General features: G+C 37.9%; 1 protein-coding gene across 1 annotated transcript in view; it reads right to left on the bottom strand.

Moving 5' to 3' along the window:
* Positions 1-637: 637 nt before the first annotated feature.
* Positions 638-15,263, bottom strand: part of GID4 (GID complex subunit 4 homolog) — a 40,360-nt gene continuing 25,734 nt past the window's right edge. Inside the window, exons 4-6 of the mRNA XM_036739724.1 lie at positions 7,887-7,988; positions 5,627-5,757; positions 638-3,896 (exon numbers count right to left, since the gene is read on the bottom strand). Coding sequence (XP_036595619.1) covers positions 3,833-3,896; positions 5,627-5,757; positions 7,887-7,988 — 297 coding nt within the window. The 3' untranslated portion in view covers positions 638-3,832. The remainder of the gene's footprint in view (positions 3,897-5,626; positions 5,758-7,886; positions 7,989-15,263) is intronic.

Genomic DNA, 15,263 nt, shown 5'->3' with positions numbered 1-15,263 from the left:
GCTGCTCCTGCTTATGGTAAAAGAGGAAAAGTGCTCAAAAAGAATTAAAGAGTATAGGATTAAAAATGCCATTTTTGTCTGTAGGATATAGATGTAAATACTGGTTTGCTAGTTCTTCAGTACAAACTAATAAAACAACAAGTTACAGAAACTCTATCCCCTTCTTTGAATCTAGTATTGCTTCTTTTAAATATTCTAAGGCCAGAAGATACAAACACGAAAATTGGAAAGGACTTTGCCATGTGTTGATTATATTTCCTTTGTGTTTCAACTTGATCAAATACAGACAAAAATCAAGTTTGAGAGAAGAATTGCTCTTTCCTACTTTTAAAACTTCTGAGGTAACTAAAAGTAGAAATATACAGAAAGTTGCAGGAGCAGGGGGGGAAAGCACCCCAAAGCTGCAAACATCAAGACTGGAAGGAGAAAGAAACCAGATTGCAAGGGCCACCTAAAGTGAGCTTTACACTATTTGGACAAACTCCCGCATTATAGATAGTTTCAGTACACAAAGAAAAATAACACTCTTGAAAGCTACAGAAATATGATCTGCCTTTCCAAAATCAGTAATTGTTATTTTTACAGCTGCTGGTTTCTTCTAATACAGAAATGTTTGGGTTTAAAAATAGGGCAAACACACTGCTGAAATACCTTTATTATATATTTCTTTTTATTATTTGGACATCGATAGCTCTGCAAAATACTTTTCCCACCCAATCCCTTTCCACAATTCATCCATAAAGAAACAAAATATCTTGTATCCACTTAAATCTAATAAAAAACTTAAAATTCAAAGATGAATTTTTTTCCTCCAGAACACAATAGTTATTTTAAACTGCAATGCAACATACTTAATGGCATTTTTTTTTTTTTGGAAAACTATCTTATCAGACTCCATTTTATAAGAGGGGGGAAAATCAGATCAAGGACTTAGAAAGGAAATTCCCTGTTTTCATAAGGGAAAGATAAATTCTAAGTACCCTTTTGCTACCCCAAGACTTTATGGTTTTGATAATATAACCAGCATATAGACAACTTAGCTTTAAGCACTGCTTAATTATTTTGGAGTTCAGCTGAAATGCTATATAATGGTTAAGAGAAAAAGGAATTCTTTCCAAAATATCAAGAATATTAAGACTTGATGACCACAAAAGAAAAGTTTTCTGGGCAGTGGGGTACAAATAACCAAATTCCTCGAGTGATCTTCTCTAACATCAGGTATATTTGGTATGAAAGGAGGTGATGGAAAATTTGAAATCAGCAATATTTCTTAGTTATGGGTATGAATGACGATTTAAAATATTGCACACAGTCATGTAAACTACTGACAGATCAAAAATAAAAATGACTACAAATGGAGATAAGTTTTCCAAAGTTCTTTTAGGGAACACACTGGAAGAGGTAAATTCTTTGTGTTTTAAGGGAGGAGTCAAGATAAATGATTAGAGGTGTTAACTAACAGATGGAAGTCAATACTTAATTCCTTTCTCTGTCCCCACCAGATAGATTTTTAAGATCATCAACTCTTCATTAAAGGTGTCCAAAAGATCCAGCAAAAGTATTACTATTTATTCATCTTTTCATCATAACTGGCAGTTTCTCCTTAATTCCGTTTAGCCAACAGACAACCAGTAATTTTCCCAAACATTTCACGCCCAACAAACTCATGAGGGCAGCCTTGGCCCATTTTTTTCACTCTTGTAAGGAAGGCTTAAGAAGTTAAGCCTTTTTGCGATGTTTACAAAACATATGCCAGGCTATTCACTAACAGGGTCCTGAATGATGAAAAAATCTGCAACATGAGGAATGACTGGAATTAAACAGCACTCGCTAAAATAAATGAACCAAACACAATTCATGTTATTGTTTGCCTTGATTTTAAAATCTCATTCATCTGCTTATCAGCAAAGCTGCAGTGGAGCCTCTCTCATTAGTGTGAAATCAGCTAGGTTCAACCATAGCAACGAACAAGGAAGAAATGCCAGTTATTTCAGTGCTTTTGTTTTTAAAATCAGACAGTCTTAACTAATTTCTGAGAACAGACATGTTGGATACAAAAATAATTCACTGGGGACAGATTTTGATGGTTCAGTTGCCCTGATTAGACCAGACTCGCTGGTTATGTTTCTGCATCAAATTCTCAGTTTCCCTAAATTTTGGATCTACCTAACACGTGACCATTGACTACTGCTTCCCCAGATATATTTCTTTAAAGGCTTACCCTAGGACTCAGCCTTCTGATATGTTACAGTACATGTATCATTAATTATAAGTTAGTTGGTTTGTGTATCTGTCTAAATAAAATGTATCCTCCACTACTCAGTTAAGTGAAAGGCTTTGCATTTTCTTACACTGCCAGTGGCCAAACAACCTCAAAATGGGTTTGTTCCCTTGGGTTCCAACTGTTTTGTTTTAAAGCTACCCTTTCTGTTCTTTGAATCAAAGTCTGGAAACCACCAGAAAATGCCATCCCTAAAGCCCTGCACATATATTTGACAGCTACACATCAAATATACAACTGACGCCAACTCTGAAGCTTCTGAAATCTTTAAAAAACAAAAGAACAAAACAAAAAAAAACACACGCACACTTTGGCACGCACGCAAGCCTCGGGTTATTATTTGAACATGGTTAATGTTTTCCCTCATCCCCCAACGTTTCAAAGTCATTGTTATAGGAGAACAACTGCTCCTTCTGCCTGATAAAAAGGTTTGTCAAGCACTGTTTTGTGTAGCAAAAGGAGGAGGTACAAATGTTAAACTGACCAAAAAACAGTTCTCTTATTTAGCACTAATTTATGCAATGCTGCAAACTTTTGTACCAGGATGACTAGTTTCAAAAACTGCTGGTTGATTAAATATACATATATATATATAGGTATAAAAATTAATAAGTCGACATTCGCTGTTTTCAATGTGAAAACGATAAAATGTAATTCTGAGTAATTGTGCATTTGCCATAGAGTCCTTGCTAAAGGGACCATAAAAATAACTTTTCTAATTAAAAAAATCTCTTTTTTTTTTTATTGAGTTTGGTTTTACCCTCAAGTCTGTAAGTTCAGAGCAAATGTACTGAGTAAGTAGAATTCTGATCCATTCCTAACTGAGGGCTTGGAAGTCTTGAATTTAGTTATTCCCAATGGTGTGCCAAGGGAACCTAACAACTATTTATTTAGCCTTGAGTTGTTAATATTCCAGTGCTTTGCAGCTTGGGTTGACCCCATTAACCAATCAGAACTGAAGATTGATTAGACCCTTCAAGAATCAGTACTGCCTCAGCCAGGTGCTTCATTAGCAGATGTGGTGGCTCACCAATTCCCTGCACAAAGCTTTGTGGATGCACAGATGTGTCTAGGCTGTGGTTTCTTTTGAGCTACCAGACAAAGTGTCAGACCAGGGGCAATGGGGTGCAACCATAAATCTGTGATTCGAAAGAGTTCAAAACACTGCACACCAAGCCAATGCTGACATGTCATCCTGGAAACTATCAACTCTGTTCGGATTTAGAATGGGGAAAGGGGCATTTCTGTAATACAGAAGGTAGCTGTGCAATAAGGAAAAGTGCATTTAAAGGTAGCTTAAAAAACCAGATTAAAATTAAATTGCCACTCAGAAGCAGGAAGAATTCCACTTGCTTCTTCCCCTCCCCCCCTCCCAGTCAGCTGCATCTCTTGGGTTCTATGGGTCGACACTGACGCCACCTGGTGCATCTGCTCTTGGGAGACCAGCACGCGCTATCTCCCACTTCTGGCAGGTACACAATTCTCCTGATCGACTGGAATCTTTTCTGCCAAGTTCAGTTTTACTTGGTTATTGTTCTGAACAGTCAATTGTCACCGGAATTCATAGATTGGTGCGCTGTGTTCAGGAACATGAGTCAAATTTAGGGACTGATACCTGCAAAGGGGAGGAAGAGAGAATAGAGAATGGGAGACAGTTAGGAAAGAATTCTAAGTTTGAACCTGCCTGGACAATTATTAGGCTGGAGGTCTCCTATTTAACACCTCAAATTCACAAAATCACAGGAAATCTCATTTTAATTTCTCCCAAATTAAGCAGACTGAATTTAATTCACTTCTATTTTTCTAGGTGAGCCAAACCCCTGGACTAAACGATGAACAGAATTTATTATTTGTAAGTATTCTGCTGTCATTCATAAAGCAATTATAACCCACCTACCTCATCATATAAAGTCTTCCAAAGGACATGGTTTACTACTTCCATTAACTCACTAGCTAACCTACATTACAACCTTCTAGGACCTCAGCATCAAGTAATATTGGGGGATGAGACTCTGATTCAATTTTGGATGTCTCAGTTTTTATGATATGGTTAAATTAAATTCATATGTAATCCAATTCCTTTTTTTGCTCTTCCTTCCAGTCACCTCACTCTTGCTAAATCTTCCCTGTGGTTGCTAAGAGGTAAAAATCATTCCAATAAACTAGAGCTTTTTATCCGTTTCTGTGCTCTAAGGAGAGGATAGTCAAAAGATGGACAGCAGGAGGGAGGATAACAAAGCCTGGATGATCCACAAATTGGCAACCTATCTGCTGAAGAAATTATGAACTGACTCCAAAGGACAGCTCCTCCCTTCCTAGGTAATTCATAAAGGACATTCAGAAGGTCTGCAGGGCCACATGGAAAAAGTGTGCTATTTTCTATAAAGTGAATAACACACTGCTGGTATTCAACTGTTCTTTAGAATACTTTAATTATTTTTAAATGGTAATGAAGCTCTGTGAAGGAAGGCAATGTAAAAGATTTTTATAGCTCTATCAGAGCAAACAGTGAAGTTATCTGTTTGAAAGCCCAAGACAAGCTGATGCTGGAAGAGCACTGACTCCATCTTGTGCAATTCTATTTCTCCCAACTGAAGAACATCCTCTGGTCATCATTCCACAACGGAACACTCCCAAATAAAGCCTTAGGAATGGGGTAGGGACAGCACAGTGTGGTCCTAAAATCACATGAAAGCTGAGTGCTTTTAATTGCTTTACTCTTTGGCCAGGCTTAAAAAATCAGGTTACAATCATATGCTGTGTATGCCAGTACATAAAAATTAATGATAATAGATAAAATTTATAAGAATAAGTGGAACGGAGGTTCATGTACAATGTGATTTTGCAGAACTCAAGCAGCATCTATGTGTAAGACATCGGATATTTAAATATCAAAAAGCAATTTGATCTACATCATCCTTAATCCTAGTCATTTGCCAAGCATGGAAACAACACTGACAAAGCAGCAAGAATGCAATATAGATCCCCCCAAACCCCTGCGCTCCAAGGCTGGTGCTGACGACCTCTGTGCTTCCTTCTAGTTCTAAGATTTAGCATTTACCCCTCTGTTTATCACTATTACTCTTTGCATATGAAGGACAGGGGCGAATACCCTACTGCTGAAAGGGAGTAGATTTCTAAAGACGCCCAAAGCAGCCAACTGAATGAGGCAAAACAGTCTAAGTTGTTTTATAAGTCTTCATATTTTGGAGGTTTCTTTCTTCTGGTAGCACAGAGGAATAACTTGCATTTAACACAAAGTTTAAGAACAGCAAGAACTCTTTTGTCTTTAGCTTGCATTTCCTTAATATCTCTACTTCTGAGAAAGGAAGAGACCATTCTTACCATTCTGAACTCCTATGGTAATAATAGCCCTCTATAGAGGCTGCGGATTTCTGGAAGCAGATGTAGTAGAACCCAGCAAAGGAAGCACCACTGATGTCTTTGATTGTATGATCTGGGACTAGAAACTGTTCCTGTACAGATGAAGAAGATTATTTAAGCCATTGTAAAATAGGCAATGCTTTCCAACAAGGAATTGGAGTTTCTTGGTGATCACCCTAAATCATGCCGTCCTAGACACCTTCAGTAACGGAATACTTATGGTGGACTAAATCAATCCACTGTGGGTGTGCTGAGTAGCAACTATGGGTGCTTAAATCTTCTGAAGAGCATCTACATACCACTGGTTTTCACATGTTAAAATAACAAGTAATGTTGTGAGCTCCCTTGTGAATAGCAACTCTGAAAAGGTAGTATGGTTTTTCCCCAAAACCACAGACTAAATGACCCAAAGAAAATAAGTCTATACTTCACTAAAGGAACTATATCAGGATTTTAAGCATATCTTACAGCAAAGTTGTCAAACTCAGAGCACTCACCCACCCACCTACCCCCACCCCCCCATAGGCCAGAACCAGATTAAAATATAATTGGGAAGGAAATGTTTACCACAATTAAGGAAATACAATACAACATAAATCATGTTAATTTGTAGTCTTCTGCAGCAATATAAAGGCACAGGGACCCCTTTCTATTTAAGTTTGATACTACAGGTCTACAGTGACAGTTTGATCTGTGGAATTCCCTGGAATATGTTTAGAGAGCAAAGACACCAGAGGACAACTTACCCACTCTAGCCTGCCACCAAAAACCAAAACCAAACCAAAAATATCCTTCACCAGCATCAAGAGAAGAATGGAATCACTCTTGATGACATATCAAAATAAGGAAAGAGCAGGTTATTATTTCATGCCAGAATCCAAAGTATAGACAGATATAAGGAATAATTCTATTAAAGATCAGACAAGAGACCACCTGGAGGATACCTGGGTATCATGTGGTAGTGCCCAGGACCAAACTATGAACATCTTAAAAAAAATTTAAATTTCCCATATTCCTACATCTCACCACAAAACATTTTTATTGTTTAAATTAAATTACAACTTTCACAGCAACCTGTGAGATCATTAAATATACTGGGCTATCACATAACTAGGTCTGGGAATTATTGCTCTGTAGCAACTAGCTTTTCAAGAAATACGTGAACTCCCACAATAAAAGAGTATATCACTCTCACTCTGGATTCAAAGGAATATATGCCACTGCAAGAAATTTGGTTTGCAATTTTTGCTAATATGTGATTGTATGCTACAATTAAACTTAAAAAAAGGTATTACAAACAGAGCACACAAATATTTTCTAAAACAAAAGCCCCAAACATCAAACTAGACCAGATGGTTTGCACTGAGGACTCTGAGTAGAAAACCTAAATGCTATTCCTGGTCCCATATATCCCGCCTTGGTTACAGGGTAAAAGATATTAAGATGCTACATTGAGCCCAAGGGATGAAATATGGTAGAAGAAAAGATTTATTTAAATAGCATTTGAGATCTCTTGTTGAAATAAGCTTACTAAATTTAAGGGGACTGAGATCATCTTTAGTCAAGAGTATGCAATATCACATGATACAAAATTGGGGGTAGGAGAGTAGTGTCAAAGGGACCTGGATTAGTGTTAGTTCTTAGGGAAAAAAATAAATTTAGAAAGCAACCAAGCATCATGAAAGTGACTGAATATTACCTTAGGTAAGAATAAACATAGTAATTACTATAGTCTAAATGTCCAAAATGCAGCCTGCGGGCCACATGCTGCCTACAAGCATAGAAATTTACATAAATGCTTTAGTAAACAAAGCCGAGCTACCGCACAGCTCTCACTAAAATGGCAAATCAAAATATATTGTCTATTGTTTCAATAAAAGCCTAAGGTTGGACCGCCCTGGTCTCAATCAAATACAGGGTGTCCCAAATGTCCTAGTACAGTTTTAAGCTTTAGTAGCTTAAAACTGTACTAGGACATTAGGTTCAACCTGTATAAATCATTCGGGAGATTAGTAGTTGGAAAATGCATGCTTTTATAATTACTCTTCTGGATCTGTGCTTGAGTTAGCCAATAATGATCTAAAAACAACATGTATCCAACAATAAATCTAAGAAATCTTTGGTTAGGAGGAATTCCCTCCCGAGAATGGATACGTAACTTAAATGACAGACAACAGAAAAGCCCAATTCCCTGAGAGACTACTCAAAGTACAACTCTCACCTTCCACCTCATGAAGACATAATCCCCATTCTTCAGTTCTTCATAATCAAAGTCATCTGAGTTAAATGATTTTGCATACTGATAAAAAGCCTGGAACTTGCCCTGAAAGCAAAAGGCAAAAACCACAATGTTTTCCATCAACAAAATGTCATTTCGGAATTGTACCCATACTGTCTAGGTATAACAAAGTTTACAAATTCTGATAGTCATAGATGAAACTCAAAATAAAAAGGAAGACCTATAGGATTGTTGATTATTATTAGGATCAGGTATACTATCTTAGTCATTCATATGAATGCATATTAGGCCTCTCAAGAGTATCATAAATAAAGCACTGTTGAGAAAACATTAGGATAGTGACAGAAAAGAAGGTTAAAAACTAAAAATAAATTGAATCCTGAAGAAAGGGATACAATTTAAATAAATCCCACTCTTTAGACCTAAAGCCTACTGGTTTTTAAACAAAACCACCCCACGAAAAAAAGGAAAAGCCAGTTAATTTACCTTCAGCAAAGAATAAAATGAAGAAATATTTAAGCAGTATAAATTTTTCCATAAGTTATTCTCTTCTTATTCTATGGACAGTCTTTACGTAGAATTTTCAATTTAAAGCGCTAACAAAATAAGATACCAATTCATTTTCACAACACAAGACCCTGATGGTCAAGTAATTTTCAGAGTAAAATATGTAATATGTTACTCCTAATGGCAGCAAAATAGGATACTGCAATCCAATTAAATATTTTTAAAAGTCTAGGCAAAAAGGAAAGGGAGGGAAAGCTAGGGAACTTAGCGTGGCATCAGGGGTAGTATTGTGAAAGTACTGTATAATGATCTAGCTGTGTATATGGTGTACACATACACAGATACATATATATCCTACCATCTACCACTTTAAAGTTTGGAAAACGTTGTATATTTATTATCTTGTTTGACCTTCACAACAAACCTGTCATTGGATCTATGATTTCATCAGCCTGAAGAACACCTGATATGGGAACTCTCTCCACCAACTCGCTGATTATGAATTAATAAGAGTTGGCCAAGGCACAGAAAAAGTAAGAAACAGACAGAACTCCAACAAGCAGAATAATGGAAAACTCCTTAGCAAAGATTTAAAAGGATATCTAAATGAAGCGATGATCAATAAAAACTAGAGGGAAACATTACTCAGTTAGTAACTCCACACAGTCCTCAAATTTCTAGCATTATAAGCAAGGATGTAGAAGGGTGGAGAGGAGGACAATGGGAAATTAAGATCAGCACCATTTCTGTTAACACTGACCTGGAGTTAGTGGGCTTCTCAGCCTGTCAGAGCCACAGTATGGGAAAAGCCAGTTCCCAGCAGGTCATTGTGTAAGGAGACAAACACAGCTCCACCCCAAGCAGTGTGCAACCCCAGGACCATGATAACAAGGACAAAAGAATATGATATGATACAGAAACAGACACGATAGTGGAGAAACAGGCCTAAAATATCATGGTCTAAACCTCACAACAGCCTGGACGAATTCTTTTTATTTGCAGGACTAAATTGCAGAAGGGTGCATAAAAGTGGGGAAGAAAGGAAGGAATAGAAAGGACTGTGTGATGTACCCCCAATCAAGTCAAAGACTAACGATGGGGGCCGCTATGTGGCTCAGTGAGTAGAGCAAACGACCCTAGAGTCAGGAGGACCTGAGTTCAAATCCAACCTCAGACACTTGACACACTTACTAGATGTGTGACGTTGGGCAAGTCACTTAACCCCAATTGCCCTGCCTTCCCCACTCCAAAAAAAAAGACTAACAATGAAGGGAAAATAACTCCTGTATTGTCTCAGAAAGAAGACAGCAGGCTTGACCCAGGAGAATGAGCAAGGAGGCAAAGGAAAGGACTGGAAAGGGAGAAAGAAATGGGAAATTTGTTTCAGTGGTGGGAGGGGATACCACTCAAGAATACTCCTAGGACAGAAGAGAGATGGAACTTTACCATGGATATGATCTGCAGAGATTTGGCATTTAGAGAGACCACTCATTCTACCTAAGGTGAAAGTGAATCAGGGCTCCTGGGGGCAAATGATACCTTTCTGAAGAGTGAGAGAGCACAGACCCAGTGAGGAGATTTGAAGGCAAATGGAAAATGACAAAGCAACATCGATATTAAACTTATATGATCCAAATGCCTTACCATCTAAATTCATAAATTACAAAAGAAAATCGATAACTCTGATTACATGAAACTGACAAACTTCTGCACAGACAAAATTAATGAACCTAGGGATAAGGAAAGTATTCAAATGGGAAAAGAAATCTTTGTATCAAATTTCCCTCCTACGGGCTTGAAACCCAAGATATATAAACAATTAACAGATATATGTGCATATACACGTCGTGTGTACGTGTGAGTGTGTGTGTGTGTGTCTGTGTGTGTGTACGTACAAAGATAGACTGGGGAAAGGTGGGGGAGGCAAAAGGGATGGTAGTATATATACGTGACCAAAACCCAACAGATAAGTGACCAAAGGATATTGCTTTATTTGATCTCATGGCTCAGGCTAAAGTAAATACCTGGGCTTGAGATTTCAAAAAATTGGTATTCAGGAGATGACCCAATCACAAGTTTTACTGTTATGCAACACAGCAAAAGAATACACACATTAAGGAAATATAAACAGACAAGGTTTGTCTCTCTATGCAAGAAACTTACACCAGCCTGAGTTTGAGAAAGATGTGTTGGGAAGGGAACACGATCAAAGCTGGGGTTCAGGAAGCAAAATTATGTACCCTAAGAATCGGCTTAGTTGAGAATAGGCAATTGGTGCCAAATGTAGGAAGGAGCATTCCTAATCAGGCCCAGATGTGGTAGAAAAGTTCAAGATCCCTTATTGATATCAGGTTTGGGTGAAACTCAGGAAGGGGGAGTTTCTTTATCAGAACCACAAACTGGGAAGGATCTAACGTTAACTAAGGCAGCAAAAGGAGAATGATTCAAAGCCCGTTCAGTAGGCAAAAAGTTCATCCAATCAAAAAACTGTAAGCCTTAGCTGCCTGACATGGTTAACAGTAAGCTTATATGTTTCTATGGGCATTAAGATCATTTAGCCTAAGTGACTCTATATTGGAGTCCTATCATTATAACATTACATCAAACTAAAATCAAACAATATAAAATGTGTAATTGTCATAGATATGAACAGTTCTCAAAGGAAAGGCAAACTATTAAGAACCTCAAGAAGGCATGCTCCAAATCACTAATAAGAGAAATTCAAATTAAAACAACTCTGAGGTTTCACTCACACTGTGCAAATGGGCAAAGATAACAAAAGATGGGAATAGTCAGCGTTGGAAGGGATGTGGAAAAATAAGCACAATGGTGCATTGTTGCTGGGGCTGTGAATTGGTGTAACCATTCGGGAAAGCAATTTGGAATTATACAAATAAAGTGATAAATGTTTGACTCACAGATTCCATTACTGGGCTTATGCCCCAATGAGACCATTAATAAGAAACAAAAAAGTCCCCCAAAATATTTATAACACCACTTTTTTTGATAGCAAAAAAATTAGAAACAAAGTAGATAAGCATTAACTGGGGACTGGCTAGACAACTTACAGTACACAAACATAATGAAATATTACTGTAATGTAAGAAATGATGAACTGATGAATACAGATAACCATAGAAAAAGCTACATTAACCTGATTCAGAGTGAAGTAGGCAGAACCAAGAAAACAATATACTCCATCACTGTAACACTGTAAATGGAAAGAACCACACATATAGAAAAAAATTCAGAAGTGAATGTTGCAAAATTATAAAGAAAAATTTAGGAGCTCAAAAGACACTCTACCCCTTTGCAGAGAAGCTCACAAATATGTATGCACATTGCACATATTTTCAGATTTTTTTGATGTAGTATAATTAGTTATGCTGACTCTTCCCACTTCTTTTTCTTTTCTTTTTTTTCCCCTTGGTCTTAAAAAATACTTGTTATACAGGATGGTTCTCTGGGAGGTGAAATGGAAAGGCTACTGGGGGGGCGAGGAAGGGGGGACAATGGTAATGTCAAAAAACTAGATCATTAAAAATTTACTTATTTTTTTAAAAATTAAAACTTTTAATTACAAGGGATGACTAGGGCGGGAGGGGGGAAGAGGGAGGGAGGGAGATATATTCGCAAATGATTGGTTGGGTGGTGTTGTCTGTACTCAAGGAGGACCAAAATGACATCACTATGTCAGGGTCAATTACAGTGTGTCCAACTGTGGCTGATGAGATAAACATGAGCTAGGAAGGGTCTGCCAAAGGTCAGGCACAAATGGCATATATAAACAAAAGACACCAATAAAATCATTTTTTAGAAAAGAAAAATAATTCATAACCATGGAGAGATCAATTTATTCAATATATTGGTTAGTGAAGAAATAGAAGCAGCCATTACAGTTGATTCTTTTTGAGAGTATGGTAATGAAAACAAGGATATGGACCAAAAGCTAAAGAGGACAGCAGGGTCAAATTAAAACTTTTTAAGGTAGTCAAGAGAGAAATGTCCAACAGAAATGGTCAATGAAGAAAGCTTTCGGTCAACACAGGAGGGAAGAACACCAAGGGCATAAGTAGAAGGATCGATCTTGACTTGGAGAAGGGCTATCCCTTCCGCAGAGAAAAGTATAAAAAGGATAGATGATGTATAAAGATGTAAAGAGATTTTGAGGTGTGACATTGAAAGGGAAAGGAGTTCAAGATGGATATCCTTGATTTTCTCAAATGAGGAGGCAAGAGAAGGGGAATAGAGGCCAAATTAAATGACATCTACGCAGCTGTAAAGATCCAGTAGGCACAAAAGTGTGATTTCTTTCAGCTATGCTCATCAGTATGAGTAGAAATGATTATAAGCAAATATATTTCTACCAGACCCAATTAGGTATACTCTACCCCAAGCCAAGAATCCATTATTTCTATATTTTAAGTCATGGTCCAGAATAGAAACCTTATTCTCGGACATAATTTTCAACCAGCTCTTTACTTTCCAAATTTGCCTCTCTTCTGACTCCTCTACCTTTAACTGGCATTTAAGGTCTTTAGCTTTTTACCAAGATTTCCACAACCCCTAGCAATGCTTCTTTGGATAGTAGCTGTCAGAGATCCTTCTGGTTAGGATCATCTGTCTCCATATGAATCACCAAGAGTAGATAGTGGCTGTCAGGTTTGACAAACTTCAGCAGTTCTTCCATCAGGGCCCTCTACATCCAGGAAAATAGCATTTCTCATTACTGTTTACATGCGATTGACAAAGGAAGCTGATCCTTGGTATGCCTCAGCAGGTACACCTCCACTGCTCATCACTACTACTTCTAAAGCTGGTAAAAATAATTATGAACCAAGGGCCACACAGAAATAAGTCTTTTAAAAGAAGACTGCTATGCCAGAATCAGGAGCTAGTACAGGCCACTGTGTTTATGAACAAAAATGGAAAAAACAAAATTCTGGGATCCATATTATTGTCAACAAGTAGAAACTCTGAAAAAGACATGCCAATTGTTTTCAATCACACCGAAAAGCTAGTGGGAAGGTGCCAGTGTTTTTTCTTGGCCACAAGAGAAAAAATAATAAAAAGATTATCATTTTTAGGTTTTCCTGGCTACTATCCATTAATAGAAATAATTCTCTCACTTCTTCATGGCTTTTATTTCTTTCTACTAAATCATAAGCTCCGCAAGGAACTTAGGAGATGTCTTAATCATCTGAGTCTTCATGCCACACACACACACTCACTCTCTCTCTCTCTCTCTCTCCCTCTATCCCTCTCTCTCAATGGCCTAGCACATAAGTTTTTGCTCAGAATAGCTGTTTAAATAAGTAGCTTGTTGAAATAATGGACTTCATTTCTATACGGTCCATTTTGTTCTCCAATTTAAATTTCTTGTTATCCCTTGCTGAATTTTATATTTACCTTTCTGTTCTTGGAGGCTCAGGCAGGAATAGGACTGAACTGATTTATTTTACTAGGACACTAATTCTGGGATTGTGTGCTCATTTAAAGACAATATTCAAATGGATCCATGATCACAATTTTAAAGTTCCCTCTCATGATGCAGATCTTACTACAACCATGTTAGCCCTTCCTGTGCAACTCCTGTTCAGTCTTCCCATAAGGGGAGCCACCCAATGTGATGGAGGCTTTCCTTGCTGTTTCCTGACTCTGAAAGGGTACCAGGGGAACATTTTGGCTGCCCATCTGTTATCCCTCCCCGTTGGAACAGACCATTTTCTCTTCCTATCACATAACTGCTTAATGACATCTTCTTCTGTTCTTTAGAGTTTCTTGTCAGTTATATACTGCAATCCACACATACCTACCATGTGCCTTCTCTATGTGATATTCATTAATATTTCATAGACTACTGAATTTCGCTTCTCAACAATCCATTCTCCATTCTGTCAAAGTGATCATCCTAAAGCTCAGGTCTGACTATATCATACACACACATCCCTCTCCCCATGAACTCCAACAGCTCACTACTACCTCCAAGAACAAACATAAAATTCAGTTTGGCTGTTAAAGTCCTTTCAAACCCGGTGGTCCTTCCAGTATTCTCACATCCTACTTCCCACTACATATACGCTGAAATGCAGCGACACAAGCTTCCTGGCTGTTCCTCAAACACAGCACTCCATGTTCAGACTTTGTGCCATTTCACTGGCCATCCCTCATGCTGGGAACTCTCTTCCTCCTTGTGTGATGTCAATTCAGTTGGGACTTTTTTTTTTTTTACTGTTTTAGAATGATAAATTAATTAAGTGTCTTTGATTTAGCCTTAGTAGGTGCAAAGCTCCAGGCCCAAACCCCTATCTACTAGGTGCTAAGCCTATGTGGGCATGAAGCCCTCAGGGTCCTAAGGGGAGTTGCTAAGACCAGAGCCAACAGTAGGAGCCTAAATTCTGGTCGCTCAGATGACATTTGATGAGGGCTAAAGAGTGTATAAAAAGAGAGAACAGAGCTATTTGCTTGAGGCTGTCACTCCTGGAGGTGCAGGACTCTGGGCAGCTGCTCTAAGAGCCTCCTGCTCACCCAGATGTTGATGGTTTCTTGGTAACTATGAATTGTATTTGGTCTGTTTATAATGTATGTTTGTAATCTGCTTGTATTTGCTCTGAAATTCAGGGTGCTGGCTTTTTCCCCTGAACTAAGTGAATGATATTTGTATGTTGGATTGAAATAAGATTGTTAACCCCTTAACATTGCTTTCTTTCGTAAAGCAGATCAAAAATACCTGTGCTGGCAGCGTTCTTGTTGTTGGGCTTGTGTTGGTCTTTCAACCCCATAGTGGTTACTAGCCCAATTGTTGCAACACCTTATCTCTGCTTCCTGGCCTGCATGACTTCCTTCAAGTCT

Source organism: Trichosurus vulpecula, chromosome 1 (assembly GCF_011100635.1).
Source record: "Trichosurus vulpecula isolate mTriVul1 chromosome 1, mTriVul1.pri, whole genome shotgun sequence".
In the NCBI taxonomy this organism is placed as follows: Eukaryota; Metazoa; Chordata; class Mammalia; order Diprotodontia; family Phalangeridae; genus Trichosurus; species Trichosurus vulpecula.
This window is presented reverse-complemented; position numbering and strand designations above follow the sequence as displayed.